The following is an 18,184-nucleotide window of genomic DNA, read 5'->3' on the forward strand; positions in this document are numbered from 1 at the left end:
AGCTGCAGGGTCCTGGGGCTCCCTGCTACACCACCCCCTTCCCCTCTGTTCCCTGTTGTCACCTGCACCTGGGGGCTGCTCAGGGTCTTCTGCTGCTCCCTGGACCCCCAGGACATCAGCACCTGGAGCTGCCTCCCCCCACCAGCCAAAGCCCCTGGTCCTGCTGCGTCCTGGCCCATTTTGGGGAGCAGGGGACTTGGGGGGACTGGTTGCTGCTTGTCCTGTGGCATCTGACCCAGCAGATAATAAATATTAATAAAGGTTTTATTAATTTTTATTAATAAAATAGTTTGTTTTCTTTGCCCCTGCATGGCCTGGGCCCAGGCCCCTCTGCCTGCCCCTGCAGGGCAAGGAGGGCTGGGTAGGGGGTGGCCCCAACCCCTCCCCATGTGCTGCTCTTTGTTCCCTCCTGCTGCTGCTTAGGGTGGGAGACACAGGGGGAGTGAGATGGAGCCCCACACCCCCTCTGGGGTTCCCAGGCACTGTGGGGGGCTGGAAGGCACTTGCTGATGGAGCCCCCTGAGAGGCAGAGGAAGGGGTGGGGGCAGCCCCTTTACCCCCTGTCCAGGGCACCAGTGATGGCAGGTCCTCACTGGCCTCACGTTGTCTTGTACCTGGGCAGGGGGAGGCAGGCTGAGGGGGGTCTCTGCTGGGCACAGGGGACCCCACCCTGGTCACTCACTGCTGTGGTGGGTTGGGGCACGGCTGAGCCCCTGCCAATGCCAACTGCTGCTCCAGCTCCACGATGCGCAGCCCGATGTACCCCGAGGACACCAGCAAGGCCACCATGCTGGGGGACAGCCAGTGTCACCCGGGGGGGGGCACAGTGGGGGGCACAGGGCTCAAGCAGTGCCACAGCCAGGCTCTTGTGTGCTCGCCCTGGGGACGGGTGTCCAAGGGGGGAGTAGAGGAACCGGGGGCTGCCAAGGGGGATGAGGACTGGGGGTGTCCTGAAGCCCCAAGGTGTTTGAGCAGGTTCTGGGGACTCACAGCAGCAGGTAGATGGTGATGATGATGTTGAGAAGGCTCAGCTGGGGGTTCATCCGGGACCAGAGTGCAGCAGCCCAAGCCCAGAGCGTGGTGTGGGGTTCCCCTGCCAGGACAAGGCAGTGTCAGTGCCTCTGAGAGCCCACGGTGGGCTCTGCCAGAGCTGAAGTCTCAGCAGCATCTCCCTCCCCAAGCCCCCTGACCCACTCCAGAGGCTGCGTGTCCCTGCCAAGGGCACCCGTTCGCTGCTGCTGGGAGTCAGCAGGGCCACCTTGTCATCCTCCTCCTCTGCTTCCCTCTGCCTTGGGCTTTGTTCATCTGTGGGTGACCAGGAGGCATTCATGAGTGTCCCAGGGAGAGGACTGGGGGTCCCAGGGGCACACAGAGAGCCACAGAGAGCTAATCCTGCACTCCCTGCTGCTGCAGGAGATGCTGGTCAGGGGGCTGAGGGCGGTGTGGTCCCCCCCAGACCGTGTGTGTCCGGGGAGGGGGAGCAGAGCCCAGAGGGGCCAGCAGGGCAGGGACGTGGCTGAGGACACAAGCAGGGCTGGGACCATGCAGGGGGTGCACCAGGGTGGCTGCTCACCCAGGGATTCATGGAGGCTGTTGGGCTCCGGGGTGCTCTGCTCCAGGTCCGACTGGCTCGAGGTCTGGAAGAGGAAAAGCCCCAGCCATGGTGTGTCCCCAAGGCACCCACCCCACGGCCATGGGGACAAGGGCAGGACCTGATGACACTCATGAGGAGAGAGCTCTGGGGGTCCTGGGGCCTGCACTGCCCCGGGCTGGGGCTTTTCCACTCCACACTTCCCCCCAGAAGCCTTCCCAGGAGCCACTGCCCCCAGCCCACCCCAGTCAGGGGGCTGGGACCGGGACCACCCCTCCCTCGGCTGCATCTCCCTGCGCGCAGGCCTGCCATTCCCCGGCCTTACCAGAGTCTTCTCAAGGGTTTCCTCGTTGTTCACCGAGTCCCGAGGGCTCTGGCCGCTGTCCTGGACAAGGAGAGATGAAGGGAGGTGCCCTGCAGTGGATGGACGGAGCTCCCCCCCCAGCCCCCGCGTACCTGCAGCTGTTTGCAGACAGACCTCAGGAGCTGGTACGTGGCCTCTCGCTGGCGCAGCGACACGAAGAGGAACTGCCGGGGAGCGGGGAAGGGGCTTTGCACTGGAGCTGCTCCCTCGGTCACGGCCCAGGGCCCTCGGGGACCCGGACACCCCAAACAGCCCCGGGCGGAGCCGCCCCCCCCCCCCCCAGCACCGCCCCCGCTCTCACCTTCTCCCCCTGGGCCGTGCGGATGCTGAGCGCGTTGGGCACCAGCAGCGCCGTGTTGGTCTTTTTGAGGGCTGAGATGGAGGCGACGGGGACCACGGCCTGGGCCGGGGGGCACGGGCAGTGTCACCAGTGTCACCGTGTCCCCAGCTGCCACCCGCGACCCCGCCACAGCCCCGACCCCGACCCCACCCCACCTTGATGTCCTTGAGCAGGAGGCTGGAGTGGAAGCAGACGTGTCGGGAGGACACGTAGAGGCGGCCGTGGTAGGGCACCTCTCTCTGCCAGGCACACGGGAAGCAGCCCAGCAGCGCGTCCCTCCCGGCGAGCTCCCCGAAGGCCCGGCGGTAGCTGCTGTCCCGTTTGCTCAGCTGCGGGAGGTCGGGGCGGGGGTCGGTATCGGGGGGTGCTCAGGGGCATCCCAGAACCCCCCTGCTCTGTCACCGCCTCTGCCCTCTCCCTCGGTCCCCGCCCTCAGAGAGCATCGGGCCGGGACCACGGCACTGGGGCCGGGGTTGGGGTCCCCCTCCTCGGCCCCGGCACCCCGAGACTCACCGCGGGGGATGGGGGTCCCTCCCCGCCTGTGGCCGCCAGCCCCGTTTCCTTGCAGGGGGAGTCATAAGTCCTGGATCTGGGAGGGAGCAGCAGGTGGGGGTGACCCCGGGGGCACAGCCCCGGCGGGAGGTGGGGCTGGGGTGCAGGTACACCCTCGAGGTGCAGCACCCACCTGGAGAGCTTGGGCTGCCCCAGCCGGGCGCTTCCCGTCTCCTCCAGGCTCTGCCACTGCTTCTCCCCCGGCACCCCCCGGGCGCTGCGCCTCAGCTTCCCCGGCATGAGGGATGAGCCCGACGGCTGGGGAGAGACGGCAGGTTGTGGGGACGGTCCGTGTCTGCAGCGCGGCAGCTCCCAGGTTCACCAGCCTGTCCCTCCGCCGGGGCTCAGGCCATGCTGGGACCGCGACAGCAGAACTCACCTGGTCGCACGAGCCCCTGGCTCGTCCCACGGTGGCATGTGCGGGCTGCGACCCCCGAGGGCAGCGGGGGCCGCGGGTGACGGGGCTGGTGACCCCCGGACCGGGAGCTGCTGGGGGTGGTGACACCTGGATCGGGAAATGCCGAGGGTTTGAGACCTTCGGCGCGGGGGGTGCGGACCCTGGGCCACGGGCGGTGCTGGGTGTGCGGGGAGTGTGGCCGGGCTGGCTCCGGAGGGGACGGGGAGGCGGCTCCGGTCCCGGACCCACGCGCGGCCGCAGAGCCCCGTCCCGGGCACCCCGTGCCCGCCCCGCTCGGTACCTGCTGGTGGGCACTACCGGGACCCCCGTCCCGTCCCGTCCCGTCCCGTCGGGGCTGTCCCGCTCCTTTCAGCTCCGTTCCTGCTCCGCGGCCGCTGCCGCCTCCTTCTCCTCCTCCTCCTCCTCGGAAGGGCAGCGGGCGGGGCCGGGCGGCCGCGGCAGGTTCGAAGGGAGCGGCCGGGGCAGCCCAGCCCGGGGAACCCCGGGGCTGCACGGCGTGACCACCCGTTCGGCTCCCGGGGGACTGCGGGCCTCGTCCCACCACCCTGCCCGCTGGCCCCGGCACCGAGGGGTTGTGCACGGGATCCCCCCGGCACTGGGTGGGACCCCCACGGGCAGCCGGGGCAGTGGGAAGGGGCACTGGGGGTTCTTTCCCCGCAGCCGGAGCTCTGCCCATCCCGGGGGTGCCCCGGCCAGGGAGCGGCCCGGAGCAGGACCCCGGCCGGGGAGGGGTTGGGAGCATCCCCAGGGCTGGCTGTCCCATGTCCGCAGGCTGTCCGGTGTCCTCGGTTGTCCGGTGTCCCCCGGCTATCCCCGTGTGCCCCTCTGTCCTGCTGTCTCCCCTGGACTGGGAGGTGCCGGAGGTTTGAGACCCTCGGCGCGGGGCTGTCTCGTGTCCCCCGTCTGTCCCCTGTCTCCCCCCCGCACTGCCCCGAGTGGGGACCCCGTGGGCGGGAGCTCCGCAGGCACCTCTGTGACGCAGCCCTCGGGGCAGGGTGTGTGCAGGGAGGGTCTCAGCTGCCCCAAAAACGAGCTGCAAATGCATCCCCCTCCCAGGTAGTACTGACAGTCGGAGCAGCACAACCTGCAGTCCTATGGCGTTTTGCCATTCTATGGACACCCCACAATCCTATGGCACCCCACAGCGTTGCCCGCCCAGTGCCCGCTCCTTGTCCCCCCAAGCCCAGGCAGTGCTGCAGGGCGGGTCTGCCACTCACCCCGGGGGTCTCTGCTGTGCGACAGGCGACCTCCAGACGAAAGTGGGGTGGGAGTGAGGACCTGGCTCTGCTTGGCCTCACCCCCTCGGGCACTGGGGCAAGTGCCAAGGCCACGGGACCCAGCCCAGCTCAGCCGCTGCTCTCTAGACCGGGGCTGGAAACGCCCTTCCCACAACCCGTGCGGCTGCGGGAACAGCCATAAACCAGGGATGGCCCCGGGACAGCCCGATGTAGGTGACAGCGTGGCCGGGGGGCTGCACCCCGCGCCCCCCCTTTATCCCCCAGAACCCCGTTCGGTGCCCCACACATGCTGTGTCACCAGCTGACAGGGTCTGTCACACCCTGTCACAACCCCCCAGCCCCCTCCCCAAACTGCTCACCCTCCACTCACACCCACACCGTGTCCTGGTGTGCACACACCGACACCCCCACACCACCCCCCATCCCTCCCGGCAGCGGCTCCATGACAGACCCATCCCTGGGGTGTCCACCCAGCACAGGGACCTGTGAGGGCAGACAGAGGGGCCCTGGAGACCTTGAGCCATGGAGCCAGGCTGGGAGAGCTGGGGGGGTCACCCGGAGAAGGGAACGCTCTGGGGAGAACTGAGATCCCCTTCCAGAGCCTAAAGGGGCTCCAGGAGAGCTGGAGAGGGACTTGGGACAGGATAAGGGGGATGGCTTCCCTCTGCCAGAGGGCAGGGTGACATGGGATATTGGGAAGGAATTGTTGGCTGTGAGGGTGGGGAGGCCCTGGCACAGGTTGCCCAGAGCAGCTGTGGCTGCCCCGTCCCTGGAAGTGTCCAAGGCCAGGCTGGACGGGACTTGGAGCAACCTGGGCTAGTGGGAGGTGTCCCTGCCCATGGCAGGGGTGGAACAACCCAAACCATCCCACGGGGTTGTGCACGGGCCCCTTCCCCCAGCCCCTGCTCGCAGTGTGCACACACAGGACATCCCTGCACACGTGTGAGCACATGAACACATATATGGGCACACATACATATATGAGCACACACACACACACGTGCACACACGAGTGAACACACATGCACACGCACGTGCACACACATATGTGCATAAGCGCGCATGCGCACACACTCCACGTATTGCCAGATATTGTCCCGCCCCCACCGCCCCAAGGTCCGCCTTCATTGGTTGCTCTGCCCCGGGGGGGCGGGACAGTGGCACACGAGCCAATCCGGTCTCTCCAGCGCCGCTCCGCGGCCGCCATTTTGTGTGCGGGCGCGCCGCCATGTTTGTTGAGGGCGGCCATCTTGCGCCCCCTCCCCGCGGGACCAGCGCTGGGGAACCCCCCAAACCCGCTCCTGCCCCACCCCCGGGGTCCCCAGGGCCGAGCCCACCCTCAGCCCAGGGGCGTCGGCGCTGCTGTTGTTGAGTTTTCCTCTCCTTTTCCTCCTCCTTTATAAAGTGCGGTTTGTATATACTGACCTTACAAAAGCAGGTTAAAACCTCAGGCCAGCCCCACACCCCCACTGTGAGCCGGGGCTGCCCCGTCCCAGCCCAGGCCCTTCCAGTGTTCGGTGTGCAGGTGGCAGGTGATGTCCTGCACCAGTGACACCCTCACCAGGGACATCCTTCATCGGCCCCAGAGGGACAGGCTGTGGGGACATGAGTCCAGTGCAAGGAGACAGGGCGGGGCTCAGTCACTCCCCTCCCCAGAGCCTGGTGTCCCCCAGCGTGGGGGACCTTCCGGACTCGGAGTGTGGCACCGTGGTGGCCGAGGATGTGGTGGCCGAGGACATGGCCCTAAGGATGTGCTGGCCGGGGACATGGCCCTGAGGACACGGTGGCCGAGGACATGGCCCCATGGCTCAGTTGACGGTGCCGTTCTGGCCCCCTCCCTCTGCGCTCTCAGTCCCGGTGTCGGGGGTCCCAGCTCCGCTCAGCCCCTGCAGCCTGACAGCACCTGTAGGGAAGGGAGGGAGCGACAGGTCAGGAGCCATGGCAGCACATCGTGACCTGGCCAAGCCTCTGGACTCTCCTGCCACTGGCACCAAGGGCCTCACCCGGCACATCCCCAAGCAGCACAACGGGTCAGTCCTGTCCCCCCACCCCTGAGCAAGGCACTGGCACCCAGCTGGCAGCAGCACCGGTGCCAGGGTCCCCGGCCTGGCAAAGGTCACCCCAGCCCCACACGTCTCCCCAAATGTCTCCCACGTTTGCTGCCAGCACGCAGAGCTGCTCCCACCGCCCCTCCGGGCCCCAGCATAGCCATGGCTGGGCTGGGCAAGGTGGTTCTGCCAGGCTGGGGGCTCTGCCCCCCAGGAGGGCACAGCAGGCAGACACAGCCCCCGCTCTGGGGCAGCAGCAGCAGCAGCAGAAGCGGGACAGTGGCCCTGCCCCATGTCCTACCATGAGGGTCCCCCCACGAGCGTGGCCGCAGCCAGCCCGGTCACAACAGGGTGATCACAACTGGGGCCATCTGCAAAGACACTTGGGCTTTAGCCCAGGCTGGCACTGGCCACGGGGCTCCCCGTGCCCCCAGCCCTGTGTGGGCCCCCCTCAGTCCCCGGCCCCACTCACGGTAGCGGACGCGGATGGGCCACACCATGATGCAGCAGAGCGTGACCACGGCAGCCACGGCGATGCCGCCGGTCACCAGCACCATCACCCAGCGGTAGAAGTCAACGCAGGTGGAGCAGCACAGCTCAGTCCTGGGGGGACAGGCAGGGACAAGGCTGGGGGACAGCGGTCCCATGTCCTGGGAGTCAGGACTGGCTCAAACTGGGATGTGAGGGAAAGGAGAGAGGGTGGCAACCCAGACACTGAGATCCCCAGAGCACAGCTGGGGCTCTTGTCCAGGGCCAGGAGGGAATGCGAGGAAGGGTTTAAGACAAATCAGAACTGGAGAACCGAAGGCTCCAGGGAGACCTTAGATCTTCAGGTACTTCTGGTATTCTCTCTCCAGGAGAGCTGGAGAGGGACTTTGGGAAAGGGTCTGGAGGGACAGGACAAGAGGGAATGGCTTCCCAGTGCCAGAGGGCAGGGTGAGATGGGAGACTGGGAAGGAATTGTTGGCTGTGAGGGTGGGGAGGCCCTGGCACAGGTTGCCCAGAGCAGCTGTGGCTGCCCCATCCCTGGAAGTGTCCAAGGCCAGGTTGGACGGGGCTTGAAGCAACCTGGGCTGGTGGAAGGTGACCCTGCCCATGGCAGGGGGTGGAACAAGATGAGCTCTTAGATCTCTTCCAAGCCAAACCATCCCGTGATTCTAAAAATCAGAGCTGTTTCCCACCCGTGCCTGTTGCTCCAACCCTGGGATATTTGCTCCTGGCCCCCAGGCAATGGGGGGGGTGTCCCTGCCCCACAGAGACACTCACGGGCAGGGGTGCAGGTTCTGGATCAACATCACAGCCAGGCCATTGGCCATCTTGTCCGTGAAGCTCATGGCACCATAGACAAACGCGCTGCTGTGCTGCAGGAGGAGAGGGAGCCTCAGCGGGTGCCGTGCTGAGCTGAGCTGTGCCACACAACCCCGGAGCCTTGTGCCCTCTCATGGGCAGAGCCCACACTGCAGCACAGCCCGGCACAGGCTCACTGCTGCCATCCCCGGTCCATCCCCCGCAGGAGCGGCCCTACCGTGTTGGTGCCGATGAGATCCGCTGTCATGGACAGGGAGGTGACCAGGATGGTGGCAGAGCCAGCCCCCAGCAGCACGGCCGCTCCGTAGACCTCAGCTCCCATCGGCGTGGCCAGGGCCACCCAGGAGGCGAAGGCCAGGACCACCAGGATGCCCACGAAGTAGGTCAGCTGGGACAGAGAGGGGCAGAGGGACAAGGGGGAGTTCAGACACCAGCTTGCCACCACGGGCAAGCAGAGAGGGCACAGGGGCCAGCAGTACCCAGGACCCACGAGGGACAGCCCTGGCTCTGTCCCAGCTGGATTTAAACAAGGAGCCCCCAAGAGCACTCCCTTGCCATGGTCTGGGCTGTTCTGCAGCTGGAGAGCTGAGCCCTGGGGAGAGCTGTGGGCAGAGTGTCCCTGAGTTCAGGGGACACTCCACTGGCACCCAACAGCATGAAGGGGACACAGTGGGGGGGCAGCTCCCTCCTGCTGGCACTGCAGCCCCTGTGCCCACCTGGGGTGGTGCAGCCAGACCCCCCTCTGCCCATCTCAGGTACCTCAGGGCTCTCCAGCCTGGTCAGGGCTGCACAGCACAGGGTGGCTGTGGACCAGCACTGCCTTCCCCAGCCTCAGGATGTGCAGGACAGGCCCTCATCCCCACGCCTGCCCACCACCCCCAGTCCCAACGGGACCCACAGTGCAGTGGGGGGGTGCTGGCAGAGGGTACATGAGGGGTCCCTGCTCTCCAGCTCAGAGGTGCTGGGTGCTCTGCCCACAGCCAGGATCTGGCCCCTGCTGGGGTCTAACTCCAACCTCTCCAGTGCCCCCAGACTCACATTCCGACCGATCCACTTGTTCACAGGCTTCATGAGGAAGGAGGAGAGGAACCCGCTGACATACATGACCAGGGGGATGGTGGCGATGTATTTCTGCAAGGGACAGGGAGGAGATGATCTCTGGGCACCAGGACCCTGCCCAGGCGCCCCCAGACCTGCCCTGTGCCCACCTTGGAGAGCATCAGTGAGTTGGTCAAGTACATGGCGATGTAGGTCTGGGACAGGTTGACGATGAGGCGGGTGGACATGTAGAGCACTGCCACCTGTGAGGGGACAGGGACAGGGCAGCCCTGCTCAGCCCGTGGGAGGCACCTTCCCTGCCCACCTGTCACAGAACTGTGCCCACCCAGAAGAGCACAGCCCCTCTGACAGGTTGGGTGCCCAGTACAGCCCCTCTCTCCACCCTCCACATCCCCAGTGCCCGAGCAGGCAGCCCCCTGGGCCAGGTGAGCCCTGCCCAGCTGTACCTGGTAGAAGGAGGGCTCCAGCAGCCAGTCCTTCCAGAGCAGCAGCGGGCGTGGGGGGCTCGGGGGCTCCTTGTGCAGCAGGGGGGTGGTCTCCTCCAGGTCGGGCAGCACACCTGGTGGGTACGGCTTCTCCTTGGTGCCCAGGTGGAAGATGAGGGAGGACACGGCCCCCAGCCCCACCACGATGAGGGCCAGGTTCTGGTGAAGCAGAGGGGGTGAGCACAGCAGGGGAGGTGGCCCATCATCAGCCCCCCAGCAGTCTGGAGGGTAAGGAGGGGTTCCCAAAACCCCAGGGAGGGCTCAGTGTGGCCCTTACCCAGTGCAGTCAGGGAGGTGAGGGCACTGCCCTCTCGCCCCTGGCAGCACCTCCCCAGCTGAGCAGTGGGAAGAGGGAACCCCAGAGACTGTTCCCTGCCACTCACCCGAAACACAGGGACATCCTGGGGGCCCAAGTGCTCCAAGTGGTCGGGCTGGTCTGTCTGGAAGTTGAGCAGGAGCCAGGTCAGGCCGTACACAGTGATGTTGGCCATGACGGTGAAGGCATACCTGAGTGGGAAGGGAACCTCAGGGGGATGTGGAGGGACAAGCATGGGGACAGAACAGTGGGACATCTCAGCCCATTGCTGTGCTACAGCCTCTGCACCCCGCTGTCGTGGCTGAGGGGACACCTCCAAGGGCATGATGCACCTGCCCAGGCATCAGCCTTACTGGTGCCACTCCCAGCATGCCCAGTCCAACCCTCAGGGCACGACTGGGAGGAAACCAAGATCCCTCTGGGTCAGCCTGTCACCTTCCAGGCACAGCTCACCTCTGCCCCAAGGATGTCATGAGCTACCTGAGCTGGTGCCCCCAGAGCTGGACCCCGGGGTTATCCCAGTGCTGCCCCACATCCTCCCTGCTCACCCTGTGGGACAAACAACCCATCCCACATCCTGATCCTGCCTGAGGAGTGGTTCCATGCAGGGAGCCAGATGCATTGCCCACCTGGCCCTGTGGACATCCCATCTCTGGGTCAGCCCCCACGGCCATGCCCAGCTCTCCCCAAGGGCACCCAGGGGGGCACAGTCCCTGCCCTGTGAGCACCAGCCCCAAAGGAGAAGTGTCCCATGGGCTGTGTCACCAACATCCCTGGCATCAAGACAGTCCCTCCTGACACCAAAGGGTTTGAGCCACCAACCAAGGACACCAGTGTCCCTTGGCACATCCCACAGGACCCCTCGGGGCCCAGCCCTGGTCCTGCCATGCTGAGGACTCTGATGTGCCACAGCACCCAGGGACCTCCTGTCACACAGCAGTGGGACCTGGGGTGGGCAGGGCGGCTCCCCCAGACCCAGGAGACCCCCAGGTGTGTCTGTGCTCACCTGAAGGCCGTGAGCTCCACCTTCTCATGGTCACTGCTCACCAGCTCGGGGATGAGGGCCAGGTGGGACACCTGCGTGGCTGCCCAGCCAAACTGGAAGATGACGATGAAGGGGAGGTAGTAGATGAAGGCTGCCCACTGTGGAGTGCCCTCCCTGCAGGCCAGGCAGGGGCTGAACACGAAGGGGAAGGACACGAGGACGCAGGTGGTGCCTGAGGAGAGAGTGGAACAGTGAGAGGCTGCACATCCAAGACATGGCCAGAGTGACACTGTCCCACCCCAGGACAGGTTCCACCCCAGAGCTGGGGAGGGAGGTGGGCCCCTTTCCCCAGCCAGGTGACACAGGTAGAGCCTCAGACCCCCCCTGAGTCCTGCACAAGGAATGTTTTCCCCCTGTCACACCCAGCACGGACAGTCACTCCCCAGTCAAGGTCCCTCCCCAGCACAGCACCGCTCTGTCCCCTCAGAACACCAGGACAGCCCCTCACTGTCACACCCACAGCCACCAAGAGTGTCCCAGGTGCAGATAACCAGCCCAGGGACACCCCTCCCTGCTGCCTGCCCGTGGTGATACAGCCCCTGAGGGCCAGGAGGGCTCCGGGTGTCCCACGGGCACAGGCAGCCCGGCTGTCCCCACGTCCCCTCTCCCCTGGGGCTGGCACAGGGAGCCACACTCACGGATGTCAACAACAGTGTGACGGGTGACGCTGAGCCACGGGGGCTCTGAGCCATGGGAAGGCCCTGCTGAGTCAGGGACAGCAGAGCCAGGCTCCTCCTCCTGCTGCAGCGGGACAGCACAGGGATGCTGCGTGGGGACGCTGCCTGTGGGGACCCTGAGTGGGGCAGGCAGGTGGCCTGGCCTCTCCCTCCCCTGCCCAAAGTTATGGAGCTGATCTGCCAAGTGGCTCCATGGCCCCTCTGACCCTGATGCAGAGCCAGCTCCATGCCCTGTCCCATGTGTCACCATGCCCTGTCCCATGTGTCCCTAGCCACACTGGGTGCTGCTGAAGGGCCATGGGAACCTGTTCCTACAGCTGAGGGGAACCTGCAGCCACTTTGCCAGGTCCCCAAGGTCCCCTCTCCAAGGGACTTTGTAAGACCCTCCTCTTTCTCACGAGTGTTGCCTCTTCCTCTCACCCACAAAGGGCAGTTCCTCCTCCTCACTCCCACACAGCAATGCAGGGCCAGGGCAAAGAGGTTCTCCCTGTGCCAAGGGCAGCAGCAGCAATCCCAGCCCAGCTCCATCCACCCCAGCAGGGCCCGGGTGGGTGCTCACAGCCAGCTTTGGTGCTCCAGGAGCTCCCAAAGGATGGGGGACTCAGGCACACGTGTGCCTCTGCCCCAGACAAGCCACAGGCACAGGAAGGTCCAAGAAGGTTCAAACCAGCCCAGCCCTTGGATGGGGCTGTTGGTTTTAAGTGAGCTCAGCTGGGAGACGGGGGGGGTTCCAGGGCCCTGCAGGGTCAGGCTCTGCAGCCCCCCGAGGGCTGTGCGGGCCATGCCCGTGCTCTCAGAGGAGCACTGGGGCAGGAGCTGTGGGTCCTCAGCTGCTGCAGCTTCCACGGCCACCCCTGTGCCCACCCACGAGCCACTGCCACCAGCACACACACACAGGACTGTCACCCCCTCCTCTTTGTGGCCCCCTAGGACACACAGAGCCCACTGCTGGGTCACCCCGTGGCCACCCCACAGAACCGTGCCCCTCTGGCATGGGGCTGCACCCCAACACCCCCAGTCTGCCCAGGTGTGGCTGCACTGTGAGTCAGAGGGGCCTGGGGGACCCCCTCCTCTCCCAACAGGGGCCATGGGAGCTCCACAGGACCGCCCTGCCCATCCCTGAGAGCAGATAGAGTGCTGGGCTCTCATCTCCAGCCCCGCGGGGCAGGACCACGGGAATGCCAGGCACGGGCATCTGCGGCAGGAAGCCGGACCCCACAAAAGAGGCGCCGAGCAGGCGGGGACCGCCGGCGGGGACACCCCGCACCGCGGCCGCGGCGGGGAGATGCCTCCGATAGCAACTCGTGGTGTCTCCCCCGCCCCGAGGCTGCGGTTTCACAACGTTTCCTCCGATCTCAGCACGGGTTTGCCACCGGACGAGACACCCCCGCTCGCACACAACATCCCCGCCGCAGCGTGACCGAGGGAGCCGGGCGGCCCCGGTCCCGGCACCGCCGGTCACCCCGCGGGCAGCCGAGGCGGATGGAGCTCCCACCTTGGGAATAACCCACGCTCTGGCCTGGGAAACAGCTCCATCCCTGCTCCAGCCTCCATCCCTGCTCCAGCCTCCATCCCTGCTCTCAGATTCCATCCCTGTTCCAGCCTGCCCCGGGCTGCACAGGGTGCTCTGCTCCCAGGATTGGGGTGCTGGGGGTGGCCACAGCCCCCCTGGCAAGGCCTGAGTCAGGACTTCCCCTCTGTGCTCGCTGGGCAGCAGTCAGCAGGACGGGGGCGGGGGCACAGCTCCGGACTACTTCCCTTAATTTGGGGCACCGATCTGGCTGACAGGGGTGAAGCTGCTCCCCCAACACCCTCCCTGACTCCTCAGGCGAACTCCGGGGAGCTCCTTTGGCCGCCTTATCAGGCTGCCCGTTGGGTTGCACAAAGCGGTTGGTCAAGATAAATTTGGGATCAAGATAAGAGGACCCACGCTGCAACCGTCCTCCCTCTGCACGGGTCTGCTCCGGGCAAGCTGGTGCTGTGTCTTACTGAGAATGGCCATTTCTTCCACTAACTGCCCTGTCCTCAGGCTCCTGCACCGGTCACAGCAACAAAGACCCCTCTCCAGGCCACCCTGTCCCCTAAGAGAGGGACCAAGGACACCTCTCCAGGCCACGCTGTCCCCTCAGAGAGGGACCCCGACACACGGGTCCCCACCAGCCCCTGCACTCTGTTGCATTTTTTGGCCCCAGGGCAGGAGACAAGACAAGACCCTGCCAGTAATTCCTGTGAGCCGGTGCCTCCTGTGCATCCCACGGGCTGGACCCCCACTGCCAGCCCATGGGGTGCCCACCCCAGCACAGCCAAGGGCCCCGTACCCCAGGGCCATCCCTGGGGACACAGAGAGCTGTCCAGGAAACACCTGGGCTCCTGGGCAAGCCCAGGTTTTACTGTCAGTCCTGTTTTTGCTCGGAGGGCTGAGCACATGACTCTCACCCCAACTCGCTGCCACCCACATGGGCACGGCCCAAGGGACAGTGAGTGGCCCCACAGGGGCCTCAGCCCCCCCTGGAGTGGGACATGGACACCACAGTGCCCTTTCCCCATCCAGGCTCAGCCACCTGTGCCTGGGGAATGCCAGAGCATCCCGCTGTCCCCCTACACATGGAGCAGCCCCATCCCACCTCACTGCCATGGGGGATTGTGGGGATGCTGTCCCTTCTACACCAGAAAGGCACCTTCTGGGCTGCCCCCTCCTCACAGGGCACCCCAGACCCATCTGCTCCCACACAGGGCACTGCTGCTGCACCAGGGCCTTCTCACCCTCCACACAGGGCACCCTGGAAAGACCCAGGGCAGCCCCCCTTCCATGGGGGGGGGCTGTTCCCTTCCACCCCAGGGCACCCAATTCTGCTCATCCCTGAGGCTGCCCTTCTCCAGCCAGGGGGGACCCTGCCCTCACCTCACTGACACATGGGCTGTTCCCCCTCCAGGCAGGGGGCTTCCCAGCTGCCCTGGGGCCAACTCCCACCCCAGACAGGCTCCCTCAGGGTCACTCATCTTCAGGGAGGCTCCCTGGTTCCTCCTCCCTCCAGAGTATCCCCAAGGCTGACCCCCCCCAACCCAGAAAGACACCCTTGGTCTGGTTCCCCCACTCCAAGGCACCACAGAAAGGTACCCTGGGGCTGATCCTGCACCCCAGAAAGGCTCTCTCATCTGCACCCATGACCCCCCAGCAGACCCCCCAGGGCCAACCCTCTCCACTCAGCATCCCCCAGCAAAGGGCTCCAGGTGTCCCCCACCCCAGGGACCCCAGAAAGGTTCCCTCTGGGCCATTCCTCTCCACTTAGAGTATCTCAGAAAGGTTCCCTCGGGTGTCCTCCACCACAGAGCACCCTGGGGCCATCCCTCTTCACTCAGAGCCCCCCAGAAAGACTCCCTCTGGGCCATTCCTCTCCACTCAGAGGATCCCAGAAAGGCTCCTCTGGCTGTCTCCCAACAAATGCACCCCAAAACACCCCCCCAGGGCCACCCATCTCCACCCAGGGCACCCCAGAAAGCCTCCCCTGGGGCTATCTCTCTCCACTTAGGGCATCCCTCAGATGTCCCCCAACTGACACCTCAGAAAGGCTACCCCTGGAGCCACCCATCTCCAGCCAGGGCACCTTGGATAGCCACCCTCAGTCCACTTGCCCAGGGCACCCCAAAAAAGGCTCCCCTGGGGCCATTGCTTTCCACTTAGAGCATCTCAGAAAGGCTCCCCTGGATGTCCCCCAACACAGACACCCCAGAAAGGCTTCCCAGGTCACCCCTGTCCACCCTGGACACCCCAGAAAGGTTCTCCTGGAGGCATTCCTTTCCACTTAGAGCATCCCAGAAAGGCTCCCCTGGATGTCCCTCAATCCAGACACCCTAGAAAGGCTCCCCGGGGCCACCCCTTTCCACCCAGGGCACCTCAGTAGAGTGTTCCCCACTCAAGGCACTCCAGCAAAGTCCCCCAAGGGTCACCTCTCTTCACCCCAGGCACCCCACTCTCCACTTGGAGCATCCCAGAAAGGCTCCTCTGGACGCTCCCCAACAAAGACACTCCAAAGCACTTGCCCGAGGGCCACCCACCTCCATCCAGGGCGCTCCAGAAACACTTCCCTGGGGCCATCCCTTTTCCACTGAGAGCATCCTAGAAAGCTTCCACTGGGTCACCTCCACTCAGAGCACCCCAGAAAGGCTCTGCTGGACGTCCCCCAACCCAGACACCCCAGAAAGGCTCTGCTGGACGTCCCCCAACCCAGACACCCCAGAAAGGCTCTGGTGGACGTCCCCCAACCCAGACACCCCAGAAAGGCTCTGCTGGACGTCCCCCAACCCAGACACCCCAGAAAGGCTCTGCTGGACGTCCCCCAACCCAGACACCCCAGAAAGGCTCTGCTGGACGCCCCCCAACCCAGACACCCCAGAAAGGCTCTGCTGGACGCCCCCCAACCCAGACACCCCAGAAAGGCTCTGCTGGACGTCCCCCAACCCAGACACCCCAGAAAGGCTTCCCGGCTCACCCCCCTCCACCCGGGCCACCCCCCGTCCACTCCGCACCCACTCTGCTCCCTTCAGTCCCCGCCGTCCTCTGCACCCCCCAGGGGCCAGATGCCCCTTCTCCTCGCCGTGCCCCCCGGTCCCGCACGGCCCCCGCACCCACCGGCCAGGTGCCAGCCCTTCCTCCTCCCGCAGCGGCCGCAGCCGCGGGCCCGGTCGGCCTCGAAGCCGAGCAGGGGCGTGCAGAGCCCGTCGGCCGCCTGGCCGGCCAGGAGCAGCGCCCCGGCCCCGCCGTGCCCGTAGCCCAGCACGGCGTGCAGGAAGGGCAGCAGGTACGTGAACCACAGCGCCGAGCAGGCGTCGTTCAGGAAGTGCCCGCACGCGAAGCTGAGCCGGGCCCGCAGCGGCAGCGCCGGCCCCGCGCCCTGCGGCGGCTCCGCCATGGCCCGGGACGGCCCGGGGAGCACCGCGGGACGGGCCCGCCGGGAGCGGATGGGCGGGAGGGAGGACTGGGAGGGACTGGGAGGGACTGGGAGGGACCGGGGGGGTGCGGTGACCCCCTCCCGCCCCGTGCGGAGCCGCCTCCTGGGCGGGGAAGGGGTGGGGGGGTGATACCGGGGCGGGGAGGGGGAGATGGGAGAGGGGGGGCTCCCAGTTAGATCAGTGCTGTGCCAACGCTGCTCCTAGTCACACCAGTGCTGTCCATGACGGTCCCAGTCACACCAGTACCCCCATACTGCTCCCAGTCACACCAGTGCTGTCCATACTGCTCCCAGTAACACCAGTGCTGTCTATACTGCTCCCAGTCACACCAGTACCCCAATACTGCTCCCAGTCACACCAGTACCCCCATACTGCTCCCAGTCACACCAGTGCTGTCTGTAATGGTCCCAGTCACGCCAGTCCCCCCATGCTGCTCCCAGTCACACCACTGCTGTTCATACTGCTCCCAGTCACGCCAGTCCCCCCATGCTGCTCCCAGTCACAGCACTGCTGTTCATGCTGCTCCCAGTCACACCAGTCCCCCCATGCTGCTCCCAGTCACACCACTGCTGTTCATACTGCTCCCAGTCACGCCAGTCCCCCCATGCTGCTCCCAGTCACACCACTGCTGTTCATGCTGCTCCCAGTCACACCAGTGCTGCTCATAACACTCCGTGACCCCAATATCCCCACAGTTCTCCCAGTGACCACAGTACCACCCCCACACTACTCCCGGTCACACCAGTGCTGCCCATGACAGTCCCAAGTCACACCAGTGCTGCCCCCACACTTCTCCCAGTGACTCCAGTATTACCCCCCCCACTGCTCCCAGTGATCCCAGTACTGCCCATAACAATCTCGGTGATCCCAGTATTACCCCCACATTATTCCCAGTCACCCCAGTACTGCCCATAACAGTCCAGTCACCCCCAGAACCACCACACTGCTGTGAGTCATCCATCCCAGGATGGTTCATAACGATCCCAGTCACCCCAGTACCTACACAAGGGGAGGTCCCAGTCACCCCAGTATCCCCACACTGCTCCCAGTCGCCCAGCACTGCCCATAACAGTCCCAGTCACCCCAGTACCCACCCATGCAGGGGGTCCCCAGGACACCAGTAGTCACACCAGAATCTCAGTGACTCCAGTACTCCCCCCACAGTGCTACCAGTAATCCCGGTACAGCCCATAATGGTTCCAGTCACCCCATTACCCACACAAGAGGAGCTCCCAGTTACTCCAGTACCTCCACACTGCTCCCAGTGACCCCAGTACCTACCCAAGCAGGGGTCCCAATGATGCCAGTAGTCACCTCAGAGTTCTAGTGACCCCAGTGCACCACAACGCTGCTCCCAGTAACCCCAGTATCCCAGTATGCACCCAAATGGAGTGTGTCAGACTACAGGGGTGACAGTACAGGTGTGCTGTTGCTGGTGGGCACTGGAACCAGTGGGGGTGTACTGGGGTCACTGGGATGCTGGGGTGACTACTGAAGCCATGGGGCCCCCCTGCTTGGGTGAGTACTGGGGTCACTGGGAGTGATGTGGGGGTACTGAGGTAACTGGGACCTTCTGGGCAATAGGGTGTTATGGGCAGTACTGGGGGGACTGGGAGCAGTGTGGAGGGAGTACTGGGGTCACTGGGACTCTGGGGTGGCTATTGGAGTCGTGGGACCCCGCCCCTTGGGTGAATACTGGTGTCACTGGAAGCAGTGTGGGGACACTGGGGCAAATGAGACCCCCTTTTGAATAGGTACTGGGGTGACTGGGACCAGTATGAGCAGTACTGGGG

The 18,184-nt window shown here is 65.4% G+C and overlaps 2 protein-coding genes across 4 annotated transcripts; both read right to left on the bottom strand.

Moving 5' to 3' along the window:
- Positions 1 to 52: 52 nt before the first annotated feature.
- On the bottom strand, positions 53 to 4,440 carry LOC127481388 (collagen alpha-1(I) chain-like). Of its 3 annotated transcripts, none has more exons than XM_051810640.1 (12): positions 3,546 to 4,440; positions 3,227 to 3,352; positions 2,981 to 3,105; positions 2,809 to 2,884; positions 2,451 to 2,624; positions 2,257 to 2,355; positions 2,048 to 2,119; positions 1,917 to 1,976; positions 1,574 to 1,637; positions 1,191 to 1,305; positions 991 to 1,093; positions 53 to 790 (listed from the first exon to the last, which is right to left on the bottom strand). In XM_051810640.1, exons 1-12 carry the CDS (start codon positions 4,308 to 4,310, stop codon positions 599 to 601), a joined length of 1,971 nt encoding a protein of 656 aa, XP_051666600.1. In that variant the 5' UTR covers positions 4,311 to 4,440; the 3' UTR covers positions 53 to 598. The 3 variants fall into 3 exon arrangements, with proteins under 3 accessions (XP_051666600.1, XP_051666601.1, XP_051666602.1); XM_051810641.1 differs by having other exon boundaries at positions 63 to 790; positions 1,195 to 1,305; positions 3,546 to 4,427; XM_051810642.1 differs by lacking the exon at positions 1,191 to 1,305 and having other exon boundaries at positions 63 to 790; positions 3,546 to 4,438.
- A 1,377-nt stretch (positions 4,441 to 5,817) lies between these two features.
- On the bottom strand, positions 5,818 to 16,416 carry MFSD12 (major facilitator superfamily domain containing 12). Its single transcript, XM_051810693.1, has 10 exons — positions 16,072 to 16,416; positions 10,726 to 10,936; positions 9,787 to 9,910; positions 9,365 to 9,562; positions 9,068 to 9,160; positions 8,898 to 8,990; positions 8,077 to 8,247; positions 7,818 to 7,912; positions 7,024 to 7,154; positions 5,818 to 6,406 (listed from the first exon to the last, which is right to left on the bottom strand). Exons 1-10 carry the CDS (start codon positions 16,349 to 16,351, stop codon positions 6,312 to 6,314), a joined length of 1,491 nt encoding a protein of 496 aa, XP_051666653.1. The 5' UTR covers positions 16,352 to 16,416; the 3' UTR covers positions 5,818 to 6,311.
- Positions 16,417 to 18,184: the final 1,768 nt, after the last annotated feature.

The sequence above is a fragment of the Manacus candei genome, unplaced genomic scaffold, assembly GCF_025592945.1.
Source record: "Manacus candei isolate 608988 ecotype Guabito, Panama unplaced genomic scaffold, ASM2559294v1 h1tg000078l, whole genome shotgun sequence".
In the NCBI taxonomy this organism is placed as follows: Eukaryota; Metazoa; Chordata; class Aves; order Passeriformes; family Pipridae; genus Manacus; species Manacus candei.

Bases quoted from the DNA above. Each gene is read 5' to 3' on its own strand.
- LOC127481388 (XM_051810640.1), bottom strand. From the start codon at position 4,310: ATGCATTTGCAGCTCGTTTTTGGGGCAGCTGAGACCCTCCCTGCACAC. The intron at 2,625-2,808 runs GTGAGTCTCGGG...GACCTCCCGCAG, and splicing joins AGGGACCCCCATCCCCCGCG to CTGAGCAAACGGGACAGCAG. The intron at 1,306-1,573 runs GTGAGCAGCCAC...GGTCACCCACAG, and splicing joins CAGCCTCCATGAATCCCTGG to ATGAACAAAGCCCAAGGCAG.
- MFSD12 (XM_051810693.1), bottom strand. From the start codon at position 16,351: ATGGCGGAGCCGCCGCAGGGCGCGGGGCCGGCGCTGCCGCTGCGGGCC. The intron at 9,911-10,725 runs GTGAGCACAGAC...CTTCCCACTCAG, and splicing joins GTGGAGCTCACGGCCTTCAG to GTATGCCTTCACCGTCATGG. The intron at 9,563-9,786 runs GTGAGTGGCAGG...CTGCTTCACCAG, and splicing joins AGGATGTCCCTGTGTTTCGG to AACCTGGCCCTCATCGTGGT.